Source organism: Notechis scutatus, chromosome Z (genome assembly GCF_049901735.1).
Source record: "Notechis scutatus isolate UNSWTSFEM ecotype Mainland chromosome Z, rNotScu1.2, whole genome shotgun sequence".
Lineage (NCBI taxonomy): Eukaryota > Metazoa > Chordata > Lepidosauria > Squamata > Elapidae > Notechis > Notechis scutatus.
The window spans coordinates 124,964,331-124,978,660 of NC_142025.1; the positions used below are offsets into that span (position 1 = coordinate 124,964,331).

Here is a 14,330-nt window from a genome sequence, read left to right on the forward strand (position 1 = left end):
TATACTGGGATTTTTTTGGGATTTGAATTGGAGCTTGTATTCTGATTGGTTTCAGACTCCCATGGGGCCATGCAGGGGCAACTCTGTAGGCTGTCCTGAGTTCCAGGCTTGGTTGAGCCTTGCTGGATGATGATGCACTGAAAAGGGCTTTTGGCAATTGCTATAGCTTTACCTGGAGATCTTTGTTATGTAAAGTATTCTGGCCCAGGCCTTAATGGTCCACCCATTAACAAAGGTGGGGGTGAGTTTCTGCTTCTGAGGTGAGTTTCTACTCTTGAGTTTCTACTCTTTTTATAGGAAATATTCTGCCTTTTTAGTATTTCCCAGGATATTTCATTTTTCTAGGAGATGGGTGGGTGCTAACTTCCTATACACCAATATGCTGATGATACTCAGCTGTACGTCTCAGCCCATGGTGAATTAAGTGTTGCTGTGTCCTCCTTCTCTCAGTGCCTGGAGGCTGTTAGGGGTTGGATGGGGAGCAACAGGTTGAAACTAAACCCTGGCAAGACCAAAAGGCTCTGGGTTTGGGATTCGTTGGCTAAGGGAGAATTGGCATCTTCGGTCCTGGATGGGGTGGCACTACCTCAAACATCTGGGGGTTTTCTTGGACTCACGACTCCTGTTCGAAGAGCAGGTGATGGTTACAGCCAAGAGGGCCTTCGTGCAACTGCTGGTTGTGCACTAGTTACTTCCGTTCCTGGACCAATAATCCCTACTCACAGTCACTCATGCCTTAGTCACTTCCCATATTGACTATTGTAATGCACTCTACGTGGGGGATGCCCTTGAAGAGCATCCGGAGGTTCCAGTTGGTGCAAACTGCAGCGGCCTGCATGGTTTTGTGCAGACGACGGTGTGCACATGTATCACCTCTCCTGCAGGAGTTGCATTGGCTGCTGATTTGCTTCTGGGTGCAATTCAAGGTGCTGGTTGTCACCTTTAAAGCCCTTCATAGCTTGTGACCAGGCTAACAGGGTCCATCTCTTGCTGGTCACACTTACCCGACCCATCAGAACAGGGAGGCAGGAAATGTTGCGGGTCCAATCCTTGAGGGAGATACACCTCGTGGGACACAAAAGAAAGGCCTTCTCTGTGGTGGCTCCTTCCCTCTGGAATATCATTCCCCCAGAGATTAGACTGGACCCCACTCTGATTCTCTCCCAGAAGGCATTGAAGACTTGGTTCTGCCAGTGGGCCTGGGGAATCCAGAGCGGACTGGAGCCCATTAAATGGCTCGTGTGATCTGCTATCGCTGGGGCAGGGGAGGTGGGGGGGTCATTTTACTATATTAATTTATTTGATTTTATGAGTTTTATTGTTTGAAATTGTGATTTTATATGTTGTAAGCTGCCTTAATCACCATGGCAAATAGGTGGCAATACAAATCTAATAAATAAATAAACCCCTGCATTAGAGGTGATACAGTTTCCCAGGACTTTGAAGGCAGATGAGATCATCATGACTAGTTACTATAAGAGCCATAAAACCAGAAGAATTGCTGTTGTTATTTTGATTGCCTTTTCCAGTCTCTCCTCCTTTTCTCCCTTATTCTATATCTGATAAACCTGATGGAGAATTGTTTGGTAGAGCTGATATAAATAAAATAAAATAATTAACTATTGTAGAATTATAGCTACGGATTCTACTAGAATTCTTTTTTTTTTTTAAATGCAGTGAACATTCAGGAAATAAAAGGTGAGCTGAGGAGGATTATTTATTGATTTGTTTATTTATTTAAAACATTTATATAGCTGCCCATCTTCCAACCAACTTTGGGCAGTTCCAGTTAAGTATTAGGCAATACTCCTGGTAAATATATCTTTCTACAATATACTTGTATGCCCCATGTTGACTGAATCAGCCTCAAACAAAGAAGTTCAGAAGTTTAGAAGATGAGAAATGTGCCATTCTGCCTTACTTTGTTTAGTGAGTACTATCAGAATTGGAAATTAAAGCGGGGGGGAAAGGAAATTTCAGTACTGAAAGAAAATTTTGATCACGTGATCCTGGGGAATGCTGCAAAGGTCGTAACGATGAAAAATGGTCATGTCACTTTTTTCAGTGCCGTTGTAACATTGAATGGTCACCAAACGAACTGCTGTAAGTCAAGGACTGCCTGTACTTTTTGGGAGATCTGTCATAACTTTGATTGCTAAACAACCAGTTGTAAGTTGATTAAGTGTAGAACCAGTGGTTTTTTTTTTAATGTATATGAAATAAAGTTTTCTGTATCCCTCGTATTTTACTCCAGTTCTCCTTACTCGAATGGATAGAAATTTTTCTAAAAATGATGGTAAATTTAATGTTCTGATCAAATATTTTTTTCATATTTAGTGAGAATGTGGTAAGGCTTAACAATTTTAGAAAATAGTTTACATGAGAATGGGATAAATTCTAAAAGTTGAATTCCTTTTCCAGGGAACATTGTTTTGCAATATTCTTAAGTTTTACTAAACTATGTATTCCCATAAACTACACTGAATCACCTTTGGATATCTTAATTGCTGTGAAGATATTCACTGCTTCACAGTTGGAAAATTGATCTCATTATGTAAATAAATGTCTAACTTGTGAGAATCTGCTTCCTTACTTAAAATAATCTTCTCTTGTAAAAGTAATTCTGATACAGACTCAGTTTGGAAATCAGTTCTAGAATACAGTTTCTTATGTAGATTTCTATCCTATGCAAAATATAGGTTTCTCTTTGCGTATAGCTTTATTATTTCCGCATTATATAATGCTTTAAATCAGAAGACACTTTAGCAGTATGCATACAATGGATTGTACTTTATAAACATTTTCATATGTGTATTCCAATGTATTCCAGGTATTTGTACTGTCTTTTTTTACTGTTTTAACACTTTATTAAGTTATAAGACAAGATACAAAATATATAGGAAAGCAGTGGGGGGAAAGAAAAGTGAGGAAGGGTTAGAAAAAATTAAAGAAGAAACATTGACTTCTGATTCACTCCTCTGCAGTAAAATAAAGCATTAACACTTTTTGTTTTTTCATAGTAATATAAACTAGACATTTCTATAAGGATCTATCAATCTAATTGGTAAAATCCAAAATCAAAGTTTCATTCTATTCCACCTCAAGCACAAAATTCAGAAGCTGTCTCCATGTTGAAACAAAGGTACTGATATTCTTATCTTAAACTAATTAGTTATGCCATTTCTTGCCAACTCCATCAGCTTCTGCAACCATTCGTCCGTGGTGGGAATCAAAATGTCCTCCATTCATATTTTTGTACTCTCTTCCATTTTACATCAGTCATTTTTACACACCATATAATTCACTTAATCATTTATAATAAACAAATGAAATGCCAGAAAAAAATCATAGCTGTAAATCTCTTCTGTAGTCCGCCTTCCAATTTTTAATCCATATTTCCACTCTACTTTGTTCGTTTGTTCTTCCTTTAAAATGCCTCTTTCCCTCTCTGAGTAAAGCTTTCTCCTCACCAAAAGCAAATACAACGTGGGACACCAAAGATTTCCAATGATGTAACTACTAACCTAGCCTGTCGTTTATAAGAAGATAGTGCCCAGTTTTAACTCAAAATACACAAATCAGCATTCAGGTTTTAAATGAGATATTGCAGTTTGTACAAACGTCTCTGGCTTGTCACACAGGGTCTTAAAGCAGCATTGATAGGAGGCCATCTCCATTTTTTATTTTCTTTTTAAAATGATGATTAGATGCAAAGGAACTTCTGGCAAAAATATTCCCCTGTTTGTGGGGGCGGGCGGATGGATGGTTAGAGGCCTCTTTCTCTCTTTTGGTAAAATCATATTCTTTGTTGACTCCCATCTCATTAGTCTCACAACCCACCCAAAGCAGAATGCCTAATTCACGAAGGAACATCATGAGAAACTTGTTATTGCTAAATGAAATAAATAAACATTCATCTGGAAAAAATTAAAATGCCAATTGTTCCTTTCCAGACAGAAATGAGGTCAACTAAAAAGGAGAAGTGAAACGAAAGAACACACCAAACGCTTTCAGTCTTTCTAAAGGCAAGTTGAATAAGCTGCTATGAAAAACCACTTCTTCTTTATTGTTTTTCCCTCTCTCTCTTTCTCTCCCTTTCTCTAAAATTTCCTCTAGAATTCTAGCCTTTCTTCCCTGCTAGAACAGGGAAGAAAGCAAACAGAGCAAGAAGGAAGACAGACCCCTTTGCAGAATTGGTCATTAGGAATAGACCTAAAAGAGGAGGGGTGGGTAAATTTCTATATATATCTAATCTTGATTTCCTAGCAACTGTCAACCAAACAGCAGGAGGGCGGCTGTGATGATAGGAGACATCAAAAGACAATTGCAGATTAAAGATGAAAGAAGAGAAGGGAGGATTGTCATTCTGATTTCTTTAGAATGCACGGGAAACTTGTTCCTTCATTGCAGCTGCTCACAGAGCAAAACCAGCCATGGTGGATGTCTAGCTGTTACCAAGCTATTAAGGTAGAATTCATGTTCTGAAAAAGGCAAGTGGCTAGCTCTAGGCAGGAATGGATGATGATGATGATTTGTGATGATGATGATGATGTGTGATGATGATGATGATATTTTCCTTTCCATTCCAATGCCTGCCTGGGGATTCTGAAACAAAGCATCTAATGGTGACTCCATAGTTGTAGTACTGCATCCAGTTTTGGTGGCAAAACATTACAAAAAAGATGTTGAGACTTTGGAAAAAGTGCAGGGAAGAGCAACTAAGATGATGAAATGTCTGGAAACTAAAACATGACAAACAGTTGCAGGACTTGGGTTTGGCTAGTCTAGAGAAAAGAAGGACTATGGATGACATGATTAGTATTTGAGGGGCTGCCACAAAGAAGAAGAGGTCGACTTATTTTTTCCAAAGCATCAGAGGGAAGGACAAGAAGCCATGGATGGAAACTAATCAAGGAAAGAAGCAACCTAGAATTAAGGAGAAATTTCCTAACAGTGAAAACAATTAACCAGTGGAAGAACTTGGCTTCAGAAGTTGTGGGTGCTTCATCACTGGAGGTTTTTTTAAGAGCTCCACTTCTCTGAAATGGTATAGGGTCTCCTGCTTGAGCAGACGTTTAAACTAGAAGACCTCCAAGGATCCTTCCATTCTATGCTACTCTAACTCAAATAGCTGATTCATTAGGCAGCCAACTACATTCAGGTGCATCCTCAGACATGAATTTTACTTGGTGGGTCATTATTGGTCAGCTTTATTCAAATGTGCACCATCTGAAGCTTCTGGACCAATTGTGGTCCATTAAAAATTGGAGGCTCCCCAGTGGACCTCCCAAAATTAATAACAAATAATGTAGTGTCCATCATCACCACATAACCTGCTTTTTCTTGTGCCTACAAGCTGTTTTAATGAGATATCTCCCAGTTTCATTGTAGGAAAGGTGTTGTTCAAAATTTCTGTAATATTTTGTCACACCTCCAAATCCCTGCCCTAAAAAACATATGTTGCTTTTTTTTTCTCCTCAGGACAATTCGGAAACGAACTACCTAAGAATAAGGAACTCTTTCTGAGAAACATGCCCCAGCTTCATCTCTTCTTCATGGTCTACCTTGCTTCTTTCCATTTCTCTCTCCCCTTCCACAACAGCGCATGCGACACATATCCCAGACATGAATGCAAGGATCATGTTAACTTCATACCAGGCCATAATTTCATCGGGGAGGGAGTTGATATCACCACTCTGGAGAGGAAAGCAGCTTACGTGGTGGACATCAGCAAGTGGCAGGGACCCAATGGGACATGTACCCTATGTCGGAATGATAACATGGGTGAGCAGCTGCAGAGACTCCCCCTGGTTGGGGTGGACTGGCGGCAGAAAGAAATCTGCCACCAACAAACAAGCAGCTTTGTAGATGAGTTAGACATAGATGTGGCCAATGCTGTAGCCAAAGACGTGACGAATGACTGGAAAACAGAGTTGGCCGAGGATTTGATGACGGAGGACCAGGGGTTCTCCAAAGCTCAGGTGGCTTTTGCTGGCTCTCGCTCCAAAATGGCCATTTTTGCATATCAGAAAACCCGCGAAGACAGATACAGCTTTCTGAGGAACGAGATCGAATGCAAACATTACAGGTAAGCATCAAAGCACTTCAAAGCATCAATAAGGGGGAGGGACTGGAGAAGCCAATTTGCTGGCACAAAAAAAAAACCCTTTCAGGAGACGCTATGGAATTTGTTACAACAATTCCAGAGTTTGCCCCTAGGGGAAATAATTTCATACATTGAAACGTAACACTGAGGAATTCCCTGTATTGGGCATTTCTTTTTCTAAGGAGTTGGAAATGTAAGAATAGAATAAAATAGAATAGAATAGAATAGAATAGAATAGAATAGAATAGAATAGAATAGAATAGAATAGAATAGAATTCTTTATTGGCCAAGTGTGCTTGGACACACAAGGAATTTTTCTTGGTTGAAATACTCTCAGTATACATAAGAGAAGGGTACAGGTAACTCTTGATTTATGACCCCAACCAAGCCCCAAATTTCTATTACTAAGTGAGACATTTGTTAAGGGAATATTTACCCATTTTACAACTGTTCTTGCCACAGTTGTAAAGTGAATAACTGCAGTTGTTAAGTTAGTAACCCAGTTGTTAAATGAATCTGGCTTCCCCATTGACTTTGATTGTCAGAAGGTCTCAAAAGGGGACCACGTAACCCTGAAAAACTGCAACCGTCATAAATATGAGTGGGTTGTCAAGTGTCTGTATTTTGAACATGAGATCATGGGGGATATTGCAATGGTTGCAAGTGTGAAAAAAGTCATGTCACTTTTTTCAGTGCTGTTGAAACTTTAAACACTCACTAAATAAACTGTTGTAATTTGAGGACTGTAATTAAATGTTACTGGCCCCAGTGTGATCAAAAATGTACATAAGTATTTGTTCCAAGAGAGAGAGAAATAAGTCCACATATAAACATTCCCACTAGCATTGAAAGATTATTCAGCCAGGGGTCCCCAATTTTTTCAGCTCATTAACCTCTTGATGAAATTTCAGATTGTTTGTGGACTTCCAAACATTTATTGTATGTCAATAATTTAATAAATACTACTTTAATTAATAGAACTACTGCTATTAATAATAATAGACTCCTTGAAGAATCCCATTGATCCTTGGGGGTCAATCATGACCACTTGGGAGAACTCTAGTTTGAACCACCTGTCCAAATCCCATCCCAAAGCTATTCAATGTTGAACATCTCTTGGATGATGAAGAAGGAATGTCAGCTCCATCCTCCTGAATTAGAGCTGACCAGGATTTATTGTGGAACATGAGGGCTCTCTGAGCTTGATTGTTTTCTTGCAGACTTTTCATTACCGAAACTAGGTAACATCATCAGTGTTAAATGTCTAATGAGATTCTCAGGTCATTAGGTTATCCCAAAAGTGCTTTTTCAAGAGGCAACAGAGTTTCTTGTTTTCCTTGAAGTCATTTTGCTTCTCATCCAAGAATGAAAGTGAAACATCTTCAAGGAAAACAAGAAAGTCCAGATGCTTCTACAAAAATTGGGATGATCTTCAGTGCTAGTAAGGAGTGGGATTTGCTCTCAGTATATATTGACAGCAAACTATGCTCCTTAGCACTGATGATGTTATCTAGTTTGGGTAAAGAAACTTCTGCAAGAAAACAAGCTCAGAGAGCACCAAACACCCCTCATGTCAACCCTGAACTACAAATATTCTCCTTTATTGTGGAACATTCCAATGGGCTAGGAGCACCATAACAAAAAGTTGCTTAGCTCATGATAGATCTCAGAGGCTTGGGGTAACCATTTTCCAACTACCAATATCAATATCAACTACCAATATGGACAAGATGCTTTTTTTTAAAATAAAGTTTTATTTGGGTTTTCACACACAAAATACAAGTAAAACATCTTTTTTGAAAATAGCATGGTCCCGGGTTGAATTTCTTTATACAGACACAAAACTCAATTTCATGCTCTTTTTTGTATTCTATTCCATATCTTATACTATTTTACATTTTCTATACAGTTTTTCCCCTCTTTTAATTTTCTCAATTTTATTTTGATTATCTCATCTCAATTCAAATCATTATATTTATACTTTTGTCTGTTCTGTTTCAATTTCATATTATCTTTTCTCATTAAACAATTTTTTTTCCTGTAGTTACTAATTGGAGTATGACACCTTTATATCTTTTAATTACATCCATTCAACTCTTATTTAAACTTCAATATATACCTTAAGTTTATGACCTTCAATATAATACATAATACATAACTTCCAATCAAATTCTGCTTGGTACATTCTTATAATACACACTATATTCTTTAAAAAAAAGATTGTAAATATATGTAATTATAAACCCTCATTCCATTCCAGTTCAGTTCTATCATTAATAATCACTAAAATCTTAACATCTTTAACACTTCTTTTCAATTAAATATCATACTTCCTTAAAAACACATATAATCTCCATAATTAATTTTTCCCTTATTTTTCTTCACATATGTTTTATAAATCATTAAATATACCTTTTGTTACATTTATTTATTGACAAGCATTCCACTGAATTACAATAGCTATTTTATCAGACATTTTAATCATACATTGTTTCATATTTTCTAAAATTATTTCTACTTCTAATATAACCATACTATCTTATGTACCTTTGCAGAATCCCTTTTTCCATTAAGTTTTCACCCATTATCTCTAAATAGGCCCTGTTTCTCTATATTTTGCTTCTGTCCTTTATAACTTCTTTTCCTTTCTTTCTTCCCTCTCATCTTCTCTCTAGTTCTAATTCTCTCTTCTGCATTTCCCTCTTCTGTTGCTTTCTGATTTTATACTTATTTTTAACTCTATTTTTTTTTTTTTTGGAGTTATTTTTCCCAGTCTTAAACTTTCCATTCTGTTTCCTCTCTTTCCTTTTTTCCTCTCATCTAAGATTACTTGTTCATTAAAGGTGGCTTCTTCTTTGTCGCAATCTTCTTGTTCTGCAGGCATTTCTTGTTGTTTCTCATAATTCCAAATCTCCATTTCTAAAAACTGAAATACGAAGCCAAAAGAACCTCTCCCTTCTTGTGCATCTTCTTTGTACTTTTTAAGTTCCATTTTCAGTTCTTCTAAAAGTGGAGCCATTTTAAACAGTTTTAAACAACCACCCAATTGATTTTAGTCATTCAAATGCAATAACCAAGAATCGAGAGATCACCAAGTAATCCAAATAGTCCCAAGCTGTTTCTTCATGCTTCTTTTTTCACTTTCTCTTCCTGGGGTTTTTGTTGCGATATTTCAGTTAGAATGTATCTTTTGGAAGTCTTGTTGAGATTTTGCTGTAAATTATTTTTAATCCCAGGCAGTCTCCTCCCTTCCAGATCCTACCCTTTTATTCTTTTTCTCTCCTTTCCTGTTTTCAAAAGCTTTTAATTATCCAGAAATCTTTATTATCCCTTTGACTTTTTATTTTCAGCATTAAATGCCTATTGATGTCAAAGTGGATTTTTTTCAATTTCTTGCTTAAGTCTCTTAGCTGTCAGTATAGGAAAAGGAGAAAACCAAATCTTTTCCTTTTCTCTCTCCTTCGCAGCTTAAAAATCTTCTTAAGGAACAATGTTATTGTTTTTAACAGTTTCAATTCCAGGGTACCTTATTTGTTGCTTTTGCTGTTTGACCCGGTCAACCAAAACTTTCTCTTCTTATCTTCCTCCTGCACATTCTTTTCCAGTCGAGTTCTTCTTTGTGGTGGCCATTTCTGACCACTGCTGCAACCGCCTTCAGGAAAGGGAGTAATGGCCAGCTGGGGAGGAGAGATGCGGCTCTCCTCAACCCTGCTGGCAGTCTCCCCTCTCTTCACCACCTCTATGGGGTGGTTTAGCCCCAAAACCAGCCGGCTCAGGGCGCTTCAGAGGTGCGCACAGATCGAAGCCTCGCAGAGACGAGGTTTCGGTCTGTCGCTGAAGAAGCTCAAACCAGAAGTCTGACAAGATGCTTGATGAGTGTTGATGGCATGACTGCAATTATCTCAGAAGACACCGGTGTCCAAATCCATTCATTCTTTTTTTAGGACTGGTTGGGGGGAATGAATTAGTCTTTGTCATTTTGACAAGTAATCTTTATTCAAAGACCAACGAGATAGCTGTTGTCTTTCCATAATCCCCCAGACACTTTTGATAGCATCAGCTATAAGTCCTCTAGGAACAATTCCATAACATTAAAGTTGGAGGCACCATGTTGCCGTATTTCCATTCAAAATTAGTTTATGGGATGTGTGTGTGGATTGAAGGGTTGTGTTACACACTCATGGCAGTTAAAATGAGAGATATCCCAAGGCAATTTTGACCAGTTTTATTTGGCCCCTGGTATGAATCTATCGGATGTATTAATTAGGAGAGTCTGTTTAATCATAATCAAAACGTTGAAGAAGATACACAACTATATTTCTCTGTTGCATCTAAGTGCACAATGTGCACACCCACATTGGTGTTTGGATGCAAATACAGGAAGTCCTCGACTTATGACTCCCAACCGAACCCCAAATTTCAGTTGCTAAGCAAGACAGCTGTTAAGTGAATTCTACCACAATTTAGAGGCTTTCTTGTCCCAGTTGTTACGTGAAACACTGCAGTTAAATTAGTCATAGGGTTGTTAAGTGAATCAGGATTCCCCACTGATTTTATTTGTCAGGTCACAAAAGGGGATCAGGTGACCCTGGGACACTGCAACCATCATACATATGAATCAGTGGCCAAGCATCCAAATTTTAATCACATGACCCTGAAAAATGGGCATAAGTCACTTTGTTCAACGCTGTTGTAACTTTGAACTCTCACTAGATGAATGCTTGTAAACCAAGGGTTACCTGTAACAGGCTGGATGTAGGCTATAGCAGAATGTAGCCAAGAATGAGGGTTTGTGGCTATGATTTGGATAATTGCTGTGTTCCGGATGGAATTTCTGAAGATCTTTCTGGAATCTTCTCATGCATTTGAATTTCAAGGGCTCTCCTCACCGAAGATAATACAAATGTTTGAAGTGTGCTTGAATATTAGTAGCTCAGGTTGGTAGCTGGGGTGTTGGTTTGAGCTCCAAGCTTGGCAATTTGGCTGCAAACATTTCATCACTGTTCAAGGAGATACTATCAGTGCGCTTTGAACAACAAGCACAATTCAAAGCGCTCTGATGATGTCTCCTTGAACCGTGATGAAACATTTGCAGCCAAATTGCTAAGCTGGGAGCTCCTTTTAAGAATATTATTTTAAGAATAAGGTTACTGTGCTCTGTTAATGTTCCTCCTCCTGCTTTCTCCAACACATTTCCCTGGCTCCATTTGGAGTGAGGGGGGAAAATAGACAATTAATCCAGGCAACTAAATCCAAAGGGGGTAAAATGTAATCTTATGACAAGCTCAGTCACGGACAGGGTTAAATTCCACCTGGTCAACTGAGTTACAGAACACCCACACAAAGGCAGCTAGGGACACATTGTTTGTACTCAGTTCTCCAAAAAAAAAAAAGGAGAGAGAAAAGGTTAGAGATAAGAAAACAAACATTTCTATTAATGGACTCCCTGCCAAGATATAGTAACACACACTGGGTGGGTACCACAATGCCAGCCCGTCCATGCCGTTATGCCTTGCTTGCTTGCTAGTACAGTAAGTGAAGACATGGAGTTCTGCCAGTTCTGTGGGGTAAAGTTTCTTCTGTTGCCAGATATCTCCTGGAGAGAAGAAGGAGAGGATCACTACAGATAGTCCTTGATATATGTCCTCAATTGAGCACACAATTTGTTGTTGCAAAAGTGAGACAGTTCTTAATTGAGTTTCCCTCCCTTTCTTGCCACAGTGTTAAGAGAATCAATGCCATTCTTAAGTTAGTAGCGTGGTTGTTAAGTGAATCTGGCTGCCCCATTGACTTTGCTTGTCAAAAGGTCGTGAAAGGGACTCCCATGATCCCCAGGACAGTGCATAGGTCATAACTGTGAGTCAGTTGCCAAGGGTCTGAATTTTGATCATGTGACCATAGGGATGTAGCAACGATCAATGAGGGTGAAAAATGGTCGTAACTCATTTTTTTTCCAGTGATGTTGTAACTTTGGTCACTAAGTGAACTGTTGTAGGACAAAGACTACCTGTAATTCCAAGCTTTGAACCTATTGATGTAAATAACATGCTGCCAAAATCATTGATTAAGAGATTTGACTAAGTCAATGAGTGACGGGATTAAGGATGTTCTTGGAATGGAGAATCCTAAAACAGGTAGTCCTCGACAATTGAGGCCAAAATTTCTGTCGTTAAGTGAGACATTGAAGTGAGTTTTGACCATTTCTGGCTAGAGTTGTAAAGTGAATAAGTGAAGTTGTTTAGTTAGTAACAGGCTTGTTAAGTGACTCTCGCTTCCCCATTGACTTTACTTGTCAGAAGGTGATTACATGACCCCAGGACGCTGTAACCTGTCAACTCATAAAACATTTTGTATATACATTATATAGTTGACAATAGAAAGAAGGAGGGAGGGGAGTTTCAAAGAGCAGACAGGAGTGTGGAATCGAAAGTACATTCCATTCATATTTTCTTCAAAGACTGATTAGATAACTGAAGCTTCTGCCAAGCAAAAATCTAATTGGAGAGCATGATTGATGACTCTTGGCTATGGACGTTTTTGGATGATACACCCAGAGGGGGTTAATTGGAGTAACTGCCAGAATCCTGACACAACTGTCATAAGAATGAACCAGTGGCCGAGCACCTGAATTTTGATCACATGATCATAGGGAAGCTGTAAAGATTGTAACTGTGAAAAATGATCATATTTTTCAGTGCCATTGTAACTTTGAGTGGACATTAAGTGAACTGTTGTAAGTCAAGGGCTCTCCTTATTTACAGCTTGTCGTCGACTTTAAACCATTCATTTAGTCACCATTCTAAGTTACAACACACTGAAAAAAGTGACTTATGACCTTTTTTCTCACATCTATGACTCTTGCAGAATCCCGACATGCTCAAAATTTTGGATGTTGTCAACTGGCATGTATTTAGGATGTGGCTGCATTGTCCCAGGGTCATGTCATTTACCTTTTGCCACCATCTGACAAGCAAAGTCTTGGAGGAAGCCCAATTCATTTAACAATCATGTTACCAACTTACCAACTGCAGTGATTCACTTAACAATTGTGGCAAGAAAGGTCAGAAAATAGGGCAAAGTTCACTAAACAGCCTTTCTTCTTCAACAATGGAAATCTGGGGCTCAATTGGACTTGCAAGTACTTATTTATTAAATTTATATGTCACCCATCTTTCTATCCAGCAACTCCAGGTGGCTTACAATGTCAAATATTGCAGCATAAAAGAATTTGAAAACTGAGAATGAGAATGATTCAGAAGTTACGGCTAATGCCAGGGCTAGGTTTTTCAATCAGATCCATTACCACTAAAGATGTGCAAAACTGCCTGATTCAGGAACGGAATGTAATGTTCTGTAAAGCTCCAGAATGTTCTATGTCTCCTCTGGATCATACCATTTGGAGGGGGAGAGGCAGTAGATGGTTTCTGGAAATAAATCGTCTGAGTTAGAAGCAGTTTGAAGAGTTGAGGAAAATATGTTCCAGATTACACAGCCTCTTCCAGAGCCAAAACACTTCAGATCCATTTTTTGTTAAGAGGATATACTTTTGAAAACCAAACCAAATCATCCGTGGAATGGTATGATCTGATGTCAGACTTCAAACACAGCAATAAACCACAGGACCAAACATTCAAATCCATATCCAGGAACTTGGTTACAGTAAAAATTTTAGAGACATGACAGCTAGGTAGGTAAGCACATTAATTAAAGATGAGAAAGTTGGTATCTATGACAGATATTTATTGTAGGTGACAACTGATACTTATTGTGGGTTACCTTTAAAATAATTGCAGCTCTGGTACTCCAGAAAGCCACAGACAGCCAGGTTATGAGTATTTCTTGAATTACGGCCACAATGGAACCAAAAAATTTCCATTGTTAAAACAGAACAGTTATTAAGTGAGTTTTGCTCCTTTTTTCTTAGTCTTCATTGTTAAGTGAATCACTGCAGTTGTTAAGTGAATCAGTGGTCATTAAGCAAATCTTCTTCCCCTATTGACTCGGCTTGTCAGACATCAGGAAGGTTACAAAAGGTGATCACGTGACCCTGGAACAGTGCAATTGTCATAAATACATGCCAGTTGCCAAGCACCCAAATTTTAATCATGTCACCACAGGAATGGTTCAACAGTTGTAAGTATGAAAACTGACCATAAATCACTTTTTTTTTTTAGTGCTGTTATAACTTTGGTCACTAAACAAATGTTATAAATTGAGGATTACT

General features: G+C 38.4%; 1 protein-coding gene across 4 annotated transcripts in view; it reads left to right on the forward strand.

Moving 5' to 3' along the window:
- LOC113425321 (perforin-1-like) overlaps positions 1-14,330 on the forward strand; it is a 47,943-nt gene that overhangs the window by 28,707 nt on the left and 4,906 nt on the right. For 3 of the 4 annotated variants that reach the window (XM_087947959.1, XM_087947960.1, XM_087947961.1), the window contains exon 2: positions 5,482-6,088. In XM_087947959.1, coding sequence (XP_087804085.1) covers positions 5,482-6,088 — 607 coding nt within the window. Of the gene's footprint in view, positions 1-4,124; positions 4,227-5,481; positions 6,089-14,330 lie in introns of those variants that run through there. The other variant, XM_026687417.2, reaches the window with a different exon arrangement.